The 14,992-nt window shown below is 47.9% G+C and overlaps 1 protein-coding gene across 2 annotated transcripts in view; it reads right to left on the reverse strand.

The window, feature by feature from the left end:
• The window catches only part of NECTIN1 (nectin cell adhesion molecule 1), a 67,345-nt gene that overhangs the window by 6,061 nt on the left and 46,292 nt on the right, over positions 1–14,992 (reverse strand). The window contains exons 2-6 of one of the 2 annotated variants that reach the window (XM_045838520.1): positions 9,952–10,302; positions 9,176–9,478; positions 8,634–8,751; positions 7,030–7,181; positions 6,472–6,549 (exon numbers count right to left, since the gene is read on the reverse strand). In XM_045838520.1, the coding sequence (XP_045694476.1) occupies positions 6,472–6,549; positions 7,030–7,181; positions 8,634–8,751; positions 9,176–9,478; positions 9,952–10,302 (1,002 nt within the window). The remainder of the gene's footprint in view (positions 1–6,471; positions 6,550–7,029; positions 7,182–8,633; positions 8,752–9,175; positions 9,479–9,951; positions 10,303–14,992) is intronic. The other variant, XM_045838530.1, reaches the window with a different exon arrangement.

Below are 14,992 nucleotides of genomic sequence, written 5' to 3' on the forward strand. Positions count from 1 at the left end.
CCCAGCCAATCAGCAAACAAGTACTGAGTATCTACTTTGCTAGTAGTAACAAGATATAAGAAACTAACAACCTAGTTGGGGAATCAAAGGACATTCTTAGAGACAGAGCTGTATGCAGATGTCCAGGGCATTGGCAGAGAAAGTGCCTCAGGAATGCAAGAGAAGAGATCATGGGAACTGGAGTTAGAAAAGTGTCCCTTGACTTACAATATAAGAATTCCCAGATCTTGGCTTTCCTCTCTGTCTGTCTCTGGCTGCATTGCTGGGCCTACGCTCTGCTCCAGCCACCTGGCTGAAGACTCCATCAGTGGACCTTCAGCCCTTACCATCTGCTTTATTTCCTAGTGACAGACCTGGTCCAGGGTCATGAGTTACCTTTACCATGCTTGCTTTTCAAACTCTGAGACTATCTCCAAAGGACTCTCAGAAGACATTTCCCAAACTATAGCCCATGGAAACTCAAACCACTGGCTTAGACATCAGCAAAAATACGAGGGTTAAACACTTTGGGAAATGTTGGTTTAGACAAAGCATCAGATCCCTTCATCTTTTTACACACACAGTGAACTCTAATAGGAACATACAGGATGCAGTGTTCTCTAACCTACTGGAGCATGAACCCCACCTTTCCAGACTGAAGGGCCATTCTCCAGACTAGCATCTGGGTACATTCTTTGGAAACTCTTCTTTAGCATATCTTTATATGGACTTCTCTCCACCATCTCAATCCATCTGTGTCCACCTGGTTCACCAGCTTACCTCCAAACCCTCTCTAATCAACACCACATCTCCCACCACCATTTGTTTACTCTTCTAGCTTAGAACCTCATTTCTCTTTCACTCTTGCTATTCAATATCTTGCACTTTATGCCAGGTGCTGTTGTATATTCCTGAAACTCCCACCTTCATTTGGTCTCTGCCCCTCTAGCCATTCCATCCACAATCGCCAGGCTTATTTTCCATTGTGTAGTCACTACCACTCCCTTTCTCAAGACTAGTAATGACTTCCTTACTACGTGTCACACATGCTAGTCTTGTCTTCAAAGCTTCCATCGTGTAACTTGATCTTGGGCTTGGCTGACACCCTGTCCTTGCTGTCTATTCTGCCAAGAGTGCTCCTGCTTACCCTCTGCCTATTCCAGTCCTCCAGCCCCTCTCTGTGTAGCCTTCTCTTCTCCAGTTCACACTTATCTTTTCTCTCTACAAGTTTCTGTATTATTGATCTACACCTCTCATTCTGGTATAAATAATAGTTAAGTCTATTCCATTAGTTGTACACTGACATATTATAGTAGAGCCTGTGATAATACACCTTGTGATAAATGTAAATTAGCCAGGATTGGCTCCAGTCCTTCTGCCAGTGTTCAAATGGCTATGGTTCTCCTCTTCTGCAGGAATGCATGAGAAAGGTAGAGGGAGTAGATCCTCAAGATAATTGGGATCAACTCAATATAGTGTGTTACAGTTGCATATAATGTGAATTCCACTACATTTATTTTCATGCTTTCTGTGATGACAGAGACCCAATGAAAAAATAAAGCTCTCCTACACTTTACTAGACTAGGTTGAATTTATTGAACCCCATTAATAATAATATGGTAGAGTTTACAGTATTATCTATTTCATGCCAGTGGCTGGTGTCCCAAACTAGTCTGTACGCTTGCATTCAAAGTAAATCTAGAACCTGACTACCTCTTACTATCACCACCACCCAGATCCAAGCCACCACTATCTCTCGCCTGGATTATTACAATAGCCACCAGCCTATCCTGATTCCACTCACTTCCTCTATAGACTATTTTTTTTTTAACACAACAGCCACAGAGATCCTTTTAAATCTGGGGAGCTTAAATGCTCCACATAATCTGTGCCTCTGCCTTCTACCTCTGACTTCATCTCCTGCTCTTCTCCACCCCAGGTACTTTCAGCACCTTTGCAGTGGCTGCTCTGCAACCCTGTAAGGCTTCTCCCACAGGTGTCTCATGCTTACTGTCTCGCCTTCTTCAGGGCTTGGAACAAGTGTCCCATTCTCATCGAGGCCCTCCCTGACTTTACTATTTAAAGTTGCAGTTCATGCGCCCCCACCTCCAACACTTGGGACCCTCCTACGAGGCTCTTCTTTTCTCCATATCACCTTCAAAATGACTACATAATTTTTCAAATGTATTTTATCTATTGCTTGTTGTCTGTCCTCCTGTGCTAAAACGTAAGCTCCACAGGGACAGGTACTTTTTTGGCTCAATGATGTATTCCCATGTACCTAGATTGACTGGCATGTGGCTGGAGTTCAATAATTAGTTGAATAAATTGTTTAAAGGCAAGGTTATATCATATAGGTGAGCCTTGCTCTAGGCACAGCAAATATTCTGGAGATACTCAAATAAATGCATGCAATGGAGACCACATTTCATTGGAGCAGGTAGCAGGAGGAGGAGAGTGGTGGCTTGGGGACAGATGATACTGAGTCTCTTCCCCTTCTAGGCCCTTCTGCTTAACTTTTTTTTCCCTAGTTCTAATGAGAGGTTTACTCCACCTAGGATAGCAGGGAGCTTTTTGGACCAAAGGGAACCCTCATTGCTTTGGTTGCTTTAGGACCAGGTCCATGTAGAGGAAGAAGAATGGTTAAGATGACCTTCCATCATTGCAGACTTGAGAGTGAAGATGCTTAGTGAGGGTACAGGAGAAAGTAATAGGTATAGGAATTTAATTAATTCATAAGTAGAAAAGGCTGTTTGGTGTGGAAAGGAAAACCTACCCCCTCCCACTCTGTCCCTCCAGATGTCACATTCAGACGGTAGCTGTTGTCTCTGTGCCAAGAGCACAGCCTCTGTGCCAGGAGCAGCTGGGAGGAAAGAAAAGAGCTGAGCAGTGGGCTCACTTGTGCTTGCTGGCAGGGGTCCACCTGCATCCCTTGTGTCATCTTATAAAGGAGGCAGCTTGGCCCCCATTCTTGAAGGCTTGCAGTCTCTCCTCTGGGGCAGTGGGGACTCTGCATTTCTGAGGTAGGTGGATGGTTATGGGGGCTTTGGATGGATCTGAGGTAGAGTGAAGGGTTAGAGTTTACAGTCTGGATCTAGGATCTGGAGAAGTCTTTCTGAAGGCTTTCTTCAGAAAGAAATATTTGGACTTGCTTCTAAGAGCAATGTAGGCAGGTATCAGAAGATTAGGCTAGGAAGCTGTGAGAATTACATCTCCCGGTGGTGTGCAGTGCAGTGGGGTGTGGAGAGGGTGAGAAGCCCCTCTCTTCCTCTTGCAGCTGCAGCAGCTGTGTATCTGTCAGACCAACAGACAGGGCCTCATCAAACTGGAGGAGAACCATGTTTCCCTGAGGTACGGGTGCTGCTGCCTCCTCACAGACTTCCCAGTGCACTGCTGTTTCCCAGCTTGGACAAAGGCACATGTACCCACTGCATAGCCACGGGCTCTCATGTGCACACTCAGCATGTACATGGCCACGTGCCTCCGTGGGGGTGCACATTCATTTGCTCAGAGGCACGTGCCCATACTCAGGACCAGGCATGCACACTTGCAGGCTCACACACCCCCTACCTTCTAGATGGACCATGAAGCACCACCAACCCTTGGTCTGAAGACCCCCTTGCCTAATGGGTACACTGTTACCTTCACTGGAAATGGGAATTGGGATAACACCCTACCACCCAGTGACCTCCCTGCCCAGCTCTGTGAGTGGCTTGGACACTCTCCTCCTAACATGCTCCATACCAGGGACATAGATACTGACTAATTTGGCCTCTTTTTGTCTAGTCAAAACCATACCCTGAGCACCCCTCCCCATCTTCAGCATTACTCCCACAGGGAGAGTGGAGGGGAGCTTACTAGTTTATTTTGTGACTATTTGGCCAACCCCATGAAATTGCTCCTCAGTAGAAGAACCCCAGGCCCTGTGGAAATTCTGGTAAGTTTGTCTCTTTTGCTTTTATCCCCATGGCCACAGCCCAGGCCTCTTGTTTCCCACTAGGAAAAACCTCACTGTACAGCCCCTAACTGTTCCCTGCATACCAACCACAAAGCCTCCCAAATGCTCAGTCTGAACCACCTGCCCTGGCACACTGCTTCTCTGCAGAAGCCCTTCAGAGGCTCACCTGGGTCAACAAACAGAGAGAAAGTCCCTCTCCTTCAATTTTCCCACACACACTTCCCCTGCCACCCTCCCACCCTCCACCACTGCCCACTCACTCATCCTTGTAGGAACAACTCAAGTAACACCTTTTCCAGGATCTGGGACCTTGAAAGGGCTGTGCCAAAGTGTGTCTGTGTAGGTGGTGCAGCAGCCAGGGACATACACGACCTGTACACACTGCATCTGTGACATATTCCCCTCTGCATACCTTTCCCTGTCCCTGCCCCAACTACTCTTCATTTTCCTCTCCATAGGCACCCAGGGCAAAGCTATTTCCTGAATGGGTGGACAGAATGAAAATTTAAATTTCCACTTATCTGTCTCACTCATGCATTCCTTCTAGACAAGTGAGACCTGAGAGCACAAGGCATGGTTGTATCCCCCAGAGTGGGCCCTCAGAGAATGTGACAGGCACTAGTCAATGCAGAGTGAAGGCTGGTAGGGTTGACCGCTGCTTGGAGATTGCCCCTGAGCACAAGAATAAACAGCTCTGAAAAGATTTGGGCTGCCTGGCTAAGTCTTCCTTTTGGGGCTATCAGACCTTCTCTTAGGATGGCCAGCTAAACAGCTCTTGGGCCCATCAGCGATTCACTGCATGTCATGCTTCCATGGCTCCTGCCAACCTAGGCTGCTAACAAGAGTCCACTTATGCAAGGCCCTTCTCACCACCCATGTGTGTGTCTTTAGTTACCAACCTTGTCCCACTCTATACCTCCAGAGAGCACAGGAGGGCATGTTGTATACCCTGGGAATCCCTGGCCTACCTGCCCATCAGGCCTGACCACCTGCCCAAAGTCTGCCTAGGCCTGACTCCCACAAAGATGGCCACCTCCACAGCCAGTCTCTTTCTTCCTTTCCTCTCTTCTCTGTAGCCAGGGACTAGGAAATGCACCCTTGTCTTCCTCCCTGCTTCTAGATCTGGTGTGACTTCCTGATGAGTAGTCGGCACTCACAGTCATCCTGTATCCTCCTGTGCTTTTGGAAAAGGGAGGCTTGACCTTCCTGCCCAGCCCTGTCTCTAGGGCTAGCAGCACCATAAACCCCATAAGCCTAGCAGGGCCTTTGGCCTCTGGTTGGTCCACTCATGCTGGGGATTAGGGTCAATGAAAGGACATTGCTTCTGGGTTTCTTGTTTTCTTCCTCTGATTTTCTAATCAGCACTTTCCCTGGAGAGTCTGAAGGTGGAGGGGGATGCAGTATACATTGGTGGTATGGGTAGTCTACCTGGGTGAGAGGTATCACCATGAAGGGATTACCTGCCATGTGTCAGGCAGGAGAATATGGATTTGATATGATCATAAAAACCCAATTATTTCCATATTACAGACTAGGAAGCTGAGTCTCAGAGAAGTGAAGGACTTGTCACATAGCCAGGGAGAGCCAGTATGTGAACATACTCAGGCCAAATCTGAACTATTCTTCATATGACAAAGCTCTCTTTGGGATGGTCATGCTCCCTCATCACTACCTCTCATCCTTGTCTTCTCCCATAGACTCAGGGCCAGAGCTCAGGCACCTATGAGGCTCTATCTGAGCTTTGCTCAAATTCTCTCTAGGAAGGACGAAGTATATGACTCTGGTCCTCCCCTCCTTGCCAACCTTTGGGAACACTAAATCCTAGCCTGGGGGAGGGGTTGCCCTAGCTTTCCCCAGATTCCATCTCTAACACTTCCTCTCCCTTAAGCAGCCTGAAGGCCGAGGACAGAGAGTTGAAGAAAAGAGCAAGCAACAAGTGGCTCTATAACCCCCCACCACCCAGAGAGGTGACAGAACTGCCTTGAAGTCAGCTAAGTGTAGCCCCTGGACAGCTTTGGGCTGCTCCTTCTGAAGCTATGCCTTGAATATACCCACAAATGAGGTCTCACACTCCTAAGACAAGCTTCAGAGTTTGCCCAAGCCCTGCAATTGGAGCCCAGTAACCTCTGCCCCACTTCCTGTCCTGAGCCTGGCCTAACTTCCTATACATGAAACTTACCCTCTGATGTTACTTCTATCATCTCAGCAGCAGCATGGTGTCACTTTCTGTTTACTTTCTCACCCTGCATTTAGCTTAGATACAACATTAAAGATACTCCCTCTTCTGGCTGTGAAGCTGTGATGACAATTTATCCTGCTATTGGCTTGTTTTGATCTTTCCCTTAATAATGATAGAAGTCAAGATAATCATAGAGCATTGGCCATTTATTGGCAGACAGGTCTGTGCTAAGAACTTGGCCTATGTTATGTATAATTCTGACCCTTCAAGGCACCTCATAACATCCCATTTTAATAGATGAAGGCTTGTCCAGTGTCCCACCTGTCTGATATCGAAGCCCATGCTCCTTTCTTACTCTGTGTGAAGTCTCCTCCAGAACATCCTAGCCTGTTCTCCCTTTGCCCTGAAAGGTCAGGTGGCTGAACCTCTTCATCTGCATTGACAAGGAGAAAAATGCAGGGAAAAGAGTAATTCAGTGGCAGGGCACACAAACCACTATGGCTTTGGGCTACCCCTCCAGTATCCCTGCTGAGGCAAGCCTCCTTTTCCAGTTCATAGTTTCCTGAGCTGCAGAAGCAGAGCTTGGAGGAGATGAACTCCACTTGCAAACCCATCCCCATAACCTAGCATCATATGGTAGCAGCCTCTTAACATCCCCACCACCAACAGCATTACTGTAAGCAGCACTTACTTCCTCTCCCTGACTGGGGCTTACACTGACTGTCTCACACACAGCCTTAAACAGAGGAAAGAGAAAGGCAAAGCTAGACCAATGGCCAGAGTTCAAGGAAGAAGAGAAGCAGGAAAAAAAGACAAAAGTTTCCTGTAACAAAACAACCCAAAGGAGGAGGGGGATGATGGCTGCAGAGGGAGCAGTGGATGGGGAGAGGCAGGGAAGGACACAGCTTCCTACCTGTGATATTGACCTCCACCTGGCCCGAGCGGGTACCAATGGGGTTGGTGGCCTTGCAGATATAGGTCCCCGTCAGGCTATAATTGATAGGTCCTCTGAAGAAAAGGGTTCTGTTCTGGGCCTCCACACCCTTGGGGAGAGAGCCATTCAGCCTGTAGAAATTGGGAAAAGGCAAAGGATTATGTCTCTCCTGTGGCATCCATGTGGCTCCAAGCCCACCAGCTGCCCTTCTTCTGATTAAAAGGTAGGGTCTGTCTTAGAAGGAGTAAAAGCAGGAACAATAACAATAATTTCTTGCACTTGGCAGTTTTATATCCTTTAGCATTTCACACATGATCATCATAGCACTGAAATGCAGATAGAACAGGTAGATAACACATGTGGAACCTGAGGTTCAAGGTCAAGGAAATAAAGCTAGTAGGTGGCAAAACTGGAGCTTCTCCCAGATTTTTGGACTCCTAGCATAGTGTCCTTTCTAATAGTTGTGGTTCCTAATTGTTGACGCTTAGTTTCTTGGGTAGCTGGTTAACAATGCAGATGTCAGGGTTCTAACTCCAGAATGACTGAAGCTGGACCACTGGGGCCATAGCCTGGGAATCTGTATTTTAACAAGCTACTCAGGTAATGAGATGTGACCCATGCTTAGGAGTTGTTCCATTTCACTATCTTATGTCCTTATTGGGCATGTCACAGGCCTTTTTCATGTTGTGAGCATCCTGGCAGTTTCCAGAACACAGGGAATTTTCTTCCTTCCTCTTGATCCCCAATGCCACAAAGCAATTATTCTGCGGGACTTAAAGGTAGGATCTTGGTCCACAGAGCTGAAATTGGCAAGCAGGCCCTGCCCATTCATACTTTCAGAAGCACATTTGATTCCAGAAAGTAGAAGGTAATAGCCAGAATATCCTGTGCCCTCTACTTCCTGGAAAAGTGTGTAGATATAATACAGACAGCTGTCTGACCACCCATGCCAATGTTCTTCTTGGCTTCACCTACATCCCTGTCTCTCTATGTGTTCTATCCAGCCTTTCTCTGGGACAAACTTTGGCTCAACCATAAGCACTGACTAGAGAGGGGACAGAACCCTTCAAGGGCCAGGCCTAAAGACTGTGAAGCCAAGAATGGGATCATGGGATGTAGAATGAAAGCTCTATGAACACAGGTATTCTGGGCTGACTGCTGCCTCCTCCCTGAGAATCTGGAGGTGTTGGTGAAAAGGAATAGAAACAAAGAAAGATCTGGAATGCTTCAGAAAGCCAGCTTTCCTGGGGACACCTTGATAAAAATAAATTCTGGGGGCTGGGGAGGCAGTGACTCAGATTGAATCACCAACAGAAAATGACAAAACTATTAGGGAGCAGAAGGGAGGTAGGTAACAAGGTAAAATCCCTCTGGCAAAATGGATTGTCCCACTGACCCTGACTCTGTCAAACATGTGGGTGTATGTATGTGTGGCATCTTTCATGACTCCTCCACTTTTGACTGAGAAACATGAACCTAGACCCCAATTTCCTCCCTGCCTAAGGCTCCTGGAGGTTGGGTGGGTAGGCATCTCTGTGACAGCAAGATACTTTACAAGAACCAGTCAGCCTCACAGCACTTACGTGGTCCAGTGGTACTCTGTGGCTGGGGGGTTAGCATCAGCTTTGCAGGTGAGTTTCACATCCATCCGTTGCAGGTACCAGTTCCCATCAAATCCTTCGATGGTCACCTTGGGCTCGTCTGTGGGGCAAAGGGTGATGTCTGATAAGAATGTCAGAAGAGCAAGATTTGGGGGCAAGGGAATCTCAAGACAGCAAAGGGTTAAAATTGGAAGTGACATGGAAACGGCCAGAAGAGGGGAAGAGAGAGGGATGGTGAAGATCACAGAAGCAGCAAGTGGAACAAGGAAGGAGAGAAAGGATGAGCAACAGAGATGTTGGGGAAGAGAGGAGGGGAGGACAAAGCACCCCCAGAAAGGAAAAGGGAGGAAGAAGAAAAGGAGGGGAGAAGAAAGGATAGAGTGGGTAAGGCAAGAAATGGGGTGGGAGTATGACAGGAGATAAGAAGCAAAAGAGAAGGGAGGATAGGTAAGGGTGAGGCCATGGGGAGGGATAGTGGTGTCCAGCCCAGGAAGTCCACCCACCCGCACCTGGCCCCTGCTCACACTGCACGTTGATGGTGATGCTTTCCCGGAATCGGTCCATGTGGTAGTTGACTATGCAGGCCAGGGACTGCTGGTGGGCTTCCCGGTTGGGCACCAGGCGGTAGCGGCTGATGACAGTCACTGTGCCATTGGGATTCCGGATCTCCTGGTACTCTGCCTCACCCTTCAACCGTGTTTCCCAGGACAACACACTGGGTGGCTTCCCATTGGCTGAGGTGCAGGTAGCCACCAGGACCTTATCATCATACCCCTTCTTGGCTCGAAGTACTGCCTGGGTACCCTCTATCCAGTTGGTGGGTTTGGCTGTGGGACACCAGAAAGAGCCATGGGACATCAGAGAGATTCATGAGACTGACTCTACTGCCTGTCAGTTGCCCTTTCTCATAGGAACTTCGTAATGTCCAACCTCCTGCTCTACTATTTGTATCCCCTTTTGGCAAGTGCAGGACTTCTTGGAGTCTTGTCACGACCAAGGCAAACAACTCAAGCAACTCTTTACTATTATGTCTGATGCTTCAGCATGCCTCCAGACCACTCCATAGTGGAGCTACAACCTGAATACTGACCCTCAGTTCTGTGCGCAGGTAAGGCCCTGAACCCAATCCCTAATGAACTGTGAGCGAGCCTGTCCAGAGGGGCTAGAGGTGCCATGCTGGATCTTTGGGAGCATGCCAACAGAAGAATGTCTGAGGCCACTGAAACACACACCGAGGATGGCCAAATCCCCAGGTCACAGGCCTCTGCACAAGCGGGGAAGGAGGGGTTAGCCAGCTTACCCATCACAGTGAGATTAAGCTGGCTCTCTCGATTGCCAGCAGGGAAGGTGGCAAACTCGCAGATGTAGACACCCTCATCCTCCAGCTCCAGGCGGGATAGGCGGATGGTGCCATCAGTGAAGGAGGGCCGCAGGAACTCCACACGATCACGGTAGGGAAGCAGCACAGAGACACCCATGGCTGGGTTGTAGATGGCCACGTTCTGCTTGGAGCCATTGGTGGCCTTCTGCCATGTGACTTGGGTAATCTTTACACCAGGCAGTGGGTTGGCAAAGCTACAGTGCAGCACCACATCTGTGCCGATGAAACCATACATGGAATCGTTCACCTGGACCACTTGGGTGTGGGCACCTGGTCAAGAGAGATGGCAGGAAGGGTTAGCAACAGACACAAGTTCCCACCCAAACTCCCTGGGCACTGGTCTTATATTTTCTAGCAGTTCTTTTTATTCTGGTTATAAAAAGGATAATTGCTTGCCATAAAAACACTGAAAAATACTGAGAAGAAAATTACAACAACCCATGACCCCAACACTCTTAAATGTCACTGATAATCTTGTAGAAAGTATTCTTTTACTTTTATCTCTGTATCTACACAACTCCCTATTTAATTAATTATTTTTTACACAAAATCCAAACCATATTCTACATATTGTTCCACATACTGCCTTTTACCTGGTGGTATACCATCAGTGTTGCTGCATGGCAATAAGTATGTGTCTACTTCATTTTTAATGAGAGAGTGGAATGTGCTGCTTTTGAGCACAGCTCCAGCAGAGGAACCACCCAGCTATTTCCCTTTCCTGAGCTTTGTTCCCTCTTCTGACAAATAGGGCAGATAAATCCAGTGGTCTGTACCTCATAGGGTTGCTAGGAGAACCAAATGATATGATGGATGAGAAAGTGTATCAGGAGGCAGAAAACAGTGGGGCAGCACAAGGGCCCATAGTGGCTGTCACTGTGCCACTGTTGCTCTCTTCTCCCTCACAGCTAAGTCCTGTGTCATGGGGTGCACTGGTTTGGCCTCTCTTACCCAACCAGGAAGAAAGAAGTAGGCACTACACTGAGAAAATGCCAGGTTTCTGTGTTTTCCTCCCATCATCCTCCCATTTATCAGCACTTGAATCATATTAATGAGAAAGTCAGCCCCAGCCACCAAGGAGCACAGAGCCTAGAGATGCAGTACTTCCTGACTCTTACTCATGCAGTGCCCTAGAAGGCCCTTCCCATCCTCCACCCCTTCCTCTACTGGTGCATAATCTACTCAGGCCACTTATTCTCGGAAGCTTCCCTGATCCTCCCAGCTGTATTAACCCAACCACCTCCATCATAGCCCTTTCTGCCTTGGAATTTAGATGTTAACACCTGACTCCTCCACCAGTTCAGTCTGGTCCAGAGCAGGGTCTGTGTCTTTTACATCTCTGTATCCTCAGTGCCCAGCACAGCACCTGGCATACAGTATGTGCTCAGTATATATTTGTTTTAAAAATATTTACATATCACAATGGAAGCAGTTAGAGCAGAGATTTGCAAGGAGGAGGGTATGATCAGTGGAATTGAATATATTCCCTATGGTCTTTCCACCAGTTGTTTTTATCACATCTAGAATGGCTTTTGTTTGAGCTTCCTTAACCCTATACTTGGCTTAGCCCCCTTCATTTGGGGGAGCCACCTCCTCTAATGCGTAGTTTCAGCTCTCTCTTGCCATTTGTACACATCATGTCCTATCATCCTTACTTCATCCAGTCAATTTATGGCACAATTGAGTGCCATCAATAATATCAATGCCATTCCCTGTACTGACCCAGAGGCAAAGGAATGGCGTGGCTCCCCAAGGGAGTCTGGGGTTCAAGATTAGGAACCTGAAGCTCACCTGTGCCTCTGCATGGTGGAGACATGGGAGCAGAGCACCTCTGAGGTCTCCAAAGCTCATGGTCAGTGAAGCGGGCTGCCCCCCAGTCCACCCCTTAAGAGGGTATAGGCCAGCTCTCTCTAGGTCACTACAGTATGTCCTGTGCTTGACATACCATAGATACTCATGAAATGCCTGCTGAATAAACATCTCCTTGGTCCCTCCAAGCCAGGCCTTGACAATGCTCTGAAAGATTCCCTGATGCTTCCCCTTCTCCATGCTTCCTCACAATCTACACAGCTCTTCCGGGGCTTCTTGGGATACCCATATTCCCACCCTACAGCTGTCCATTGGCTGTACTGTGGAGTCTCACATGTTCCTGAGCAAATGCACTGCATGCTGGTGAAAGTGAGAGGGAGGAGAACCCACCAGGAAGTGAGGAGGGCTGGGTTCTAGCTGGTCTGTCTTGAGCTAACCAAGGGACCTTGGCCATGCACTTCCTCCTCTGAGCTCTATTTTCCTCCTCCATGATGAAGCAGTCTTAACTCCAATCTCAATGGCCCTAACTGTCTGATTCCCTGAACTGCAGCCCAGTTCAACTGTGGCCCCACCCCAGATACAGTCTAACAGTGAGGTCAGTGGGACAGACAGCCTAGTACTCTAGCTGACTGGCCAGGTGACAAACAGCTAAGTCCTAGGCCCTCCTAGCAGAATAAGTGGGTTCTCCCTATACCCAGCCCTTAGCCTCCACTCACCAAGCTTGCCCAGCAGCTGATATAATGTGGGTATAATTGGGGAACTTTCACCACACAAAGCCAAGAACAGGAAAAGACAGTTGGGAGGGCTTGGGTCATGGATACAGATTGAGGGGTATGTGAGAGCTGTGGGTACCAGGAGTCATATGGAGGTTGATGTCAGGGCATGGTGGGGCCTGCAGCGGGACAGGGTCACCCAGTCTTCTGTGACACCATCTCCTCTCTTCTCCCTACAAGTGTGGGGACAGGCAGGGTCCAGTGCCTGGCACACAGGCTGACATTCATTTGTGGAACTTCAGCAGTAACCTCACCCTTCAGAGATGTGAATGCTAGGAGATGGCTGATAGCAGCCTGGCCATGGGGTAGGGAGGGCACTGCAATGGGCTCAGGCACCCCAGAGATCACGTATCATCCATTAATGCTTTCCCACCCCCATGTATGCTTTAGAGGGAGGCTTCTCTCTGGTATAGCTCTCCCAGAAACAACCCCATGGTGGGGCAGTGAGGAAAGTGCCTGGTATGCCTGCTCACTGCATATAAAATGGGTTCTCCTGGCCATTTGCCCCAGTGATGAGGGGTAGGGCACAGTGGAGTGGGAGGACCTCTAAGGAGCAGGCACTCATTTTGGTGTTGATCTCTGTACCCATAGCCACTGTTAGTTAGCAGGGCCCGGGGATGAGACCCTGGGGTTGGGCATAAGGAAGCTCTTGGAATATAGGCATTGGGATCACTAAGGGTGGGGACCAAGAGTTATGGAACTGCAGTTGAAGATTTCTGGCCAAGATGGAAGCATAGGTAGATACACTATGCCTCCTCACACAACCAAAATAAGGACAACAACAATTTAGAAACAAAATAACAACCAGAACTGATAAAAAAAAAAATTGAACTATATGGAAGTCCAACAACCAAGGAGTTAAAATAGACACATTTATCCAGACTGGTAGGAGGGGCAGAGTCGGGTGGCCGGATGGAGAGGGGTCACAGCAAAAAAAAAAAGAAAAGCGGTGGCACAAGGCAGCAGCTGACAAACCCCGGGAGTGCAAGATGGCAGCGGGCAGACCCTGGGTGCGATGTGGCAATGGGCAGACCCAGTGAGGTGGTGATTGTGAAGCAGGGCACGGCGTGCAAGGTGATTGGCTGACTGGGTGGTCCCACATTTACATGGAGATAAACCAGGCGAAACTGGGGAGCAAGACAGATCTGGCAACCCAGTGTGGGGAAATAAAGCCTCAAAACACTGATTGAAAACACCTGTGGCAGTTGAGGAGCTACGAAAGACTCCCAGCCTCATGGAAGAGTCCGTTGGACAGACCCACAGGATCCTAGAATGTACACAAGCCCACCCACATGGGAATCAGCAGCAGAAGGGCCCAATTTGCTTGGGGGAAGCGGTGGAAGGGACTGAAATCCGAGGGACAGAGAAGCAAGCACCATTGTTCCCGCTCAGACCCCACCCCATACATACTGCATCACAACACAGACACTGGGTTGCCCCGCCCTGGTGAACACCTAAGGCTTTGCTCCTCAACATGACAGATGTGACAAGACAAAAAAAAAGGCTCAAACAGAAGAACAGATGAAAGCTCCATAGCAAATACAACTAAGTGACCAACAGATAGCCAACCTATCAGATGCACAGTTCAAAGCACTGGTGATCAGGAAGCTCACAGGATTGGTTGAATTTGGTTGCAAATTACATGAAAAAAATGAAGGCTATGCTAAGTGAAATAAAGTAAAATGCACAGGGAACGAATAGTGATGGGAAGAAAACTGGGACTCAAATCAATGGAGTGGACCAGAAGGAAGAAAGAAACAACCAAACAGAAAAGAAGGAAGAAACACAAATTCAAAAAAATGAGGAGAGGCTTAGGAACCTCCAGGACATCTTTAAATGTTCCAACATTTGAATTATAGGGGACCAGAAGGGGAAGAGGAAGAGCAACAAGAGGAAAAGTTATTTGAACAAATAATAAAGGAGAACTTCCCCAATGTGGTAAAGGAAATAGACTTCCAGGAAGTCCAGGAAGCCCAGAGAGTCCCAAAGAAGTTGGACCCAAGGAGGAACACACCAAGGCACATCATAATTACATTAGCCAAGGTAAAAATGAAGGAGAGAATCCTAGAAGCAGCAAGAAATAAGGAGACAGTTACCTACAAAGGAGTTTCCATCAGACTGTCAACTGATTTCTCAAAAGAGAACTTGCAAGCAAGAAGGGACTGGAAAGAAGTATTTCAAGTAATGAAAGGCAAGGATCTACATCCAAGATTGCTCTATCCAGCAAAGCTTTCATTTAGAATGGAAGGGCAGATAAAGTGCTTCTCAGATAAGGTCAAGTTAAAGGAGTTCATCATCACCAAGCCCTTATTATATAAAATGTTAAAGGCACTTATCTAAGAAAAAGAAGATAAAAAAGATATATAGTCCCCCAACAA

The sequence above is a fragment of the Phyllostomus hastatus genome, unplaced genomic scaffold (assembly GCF_019186645.2).
Source record: "Phyllostomus hastatus isolate PE091 unplaced genomic scaffold, TTU_PhHast_1.1 phas_contig_113, whole genome shotgun sequence".
NCBI classification, from domain to species: domain Eukaryota; kingdom Metazoa; phylum Chordata; class Mammalia; order Chiroptera; family Phyllostomidae; genus Phyllostomus; species Phyllostomus hastatus.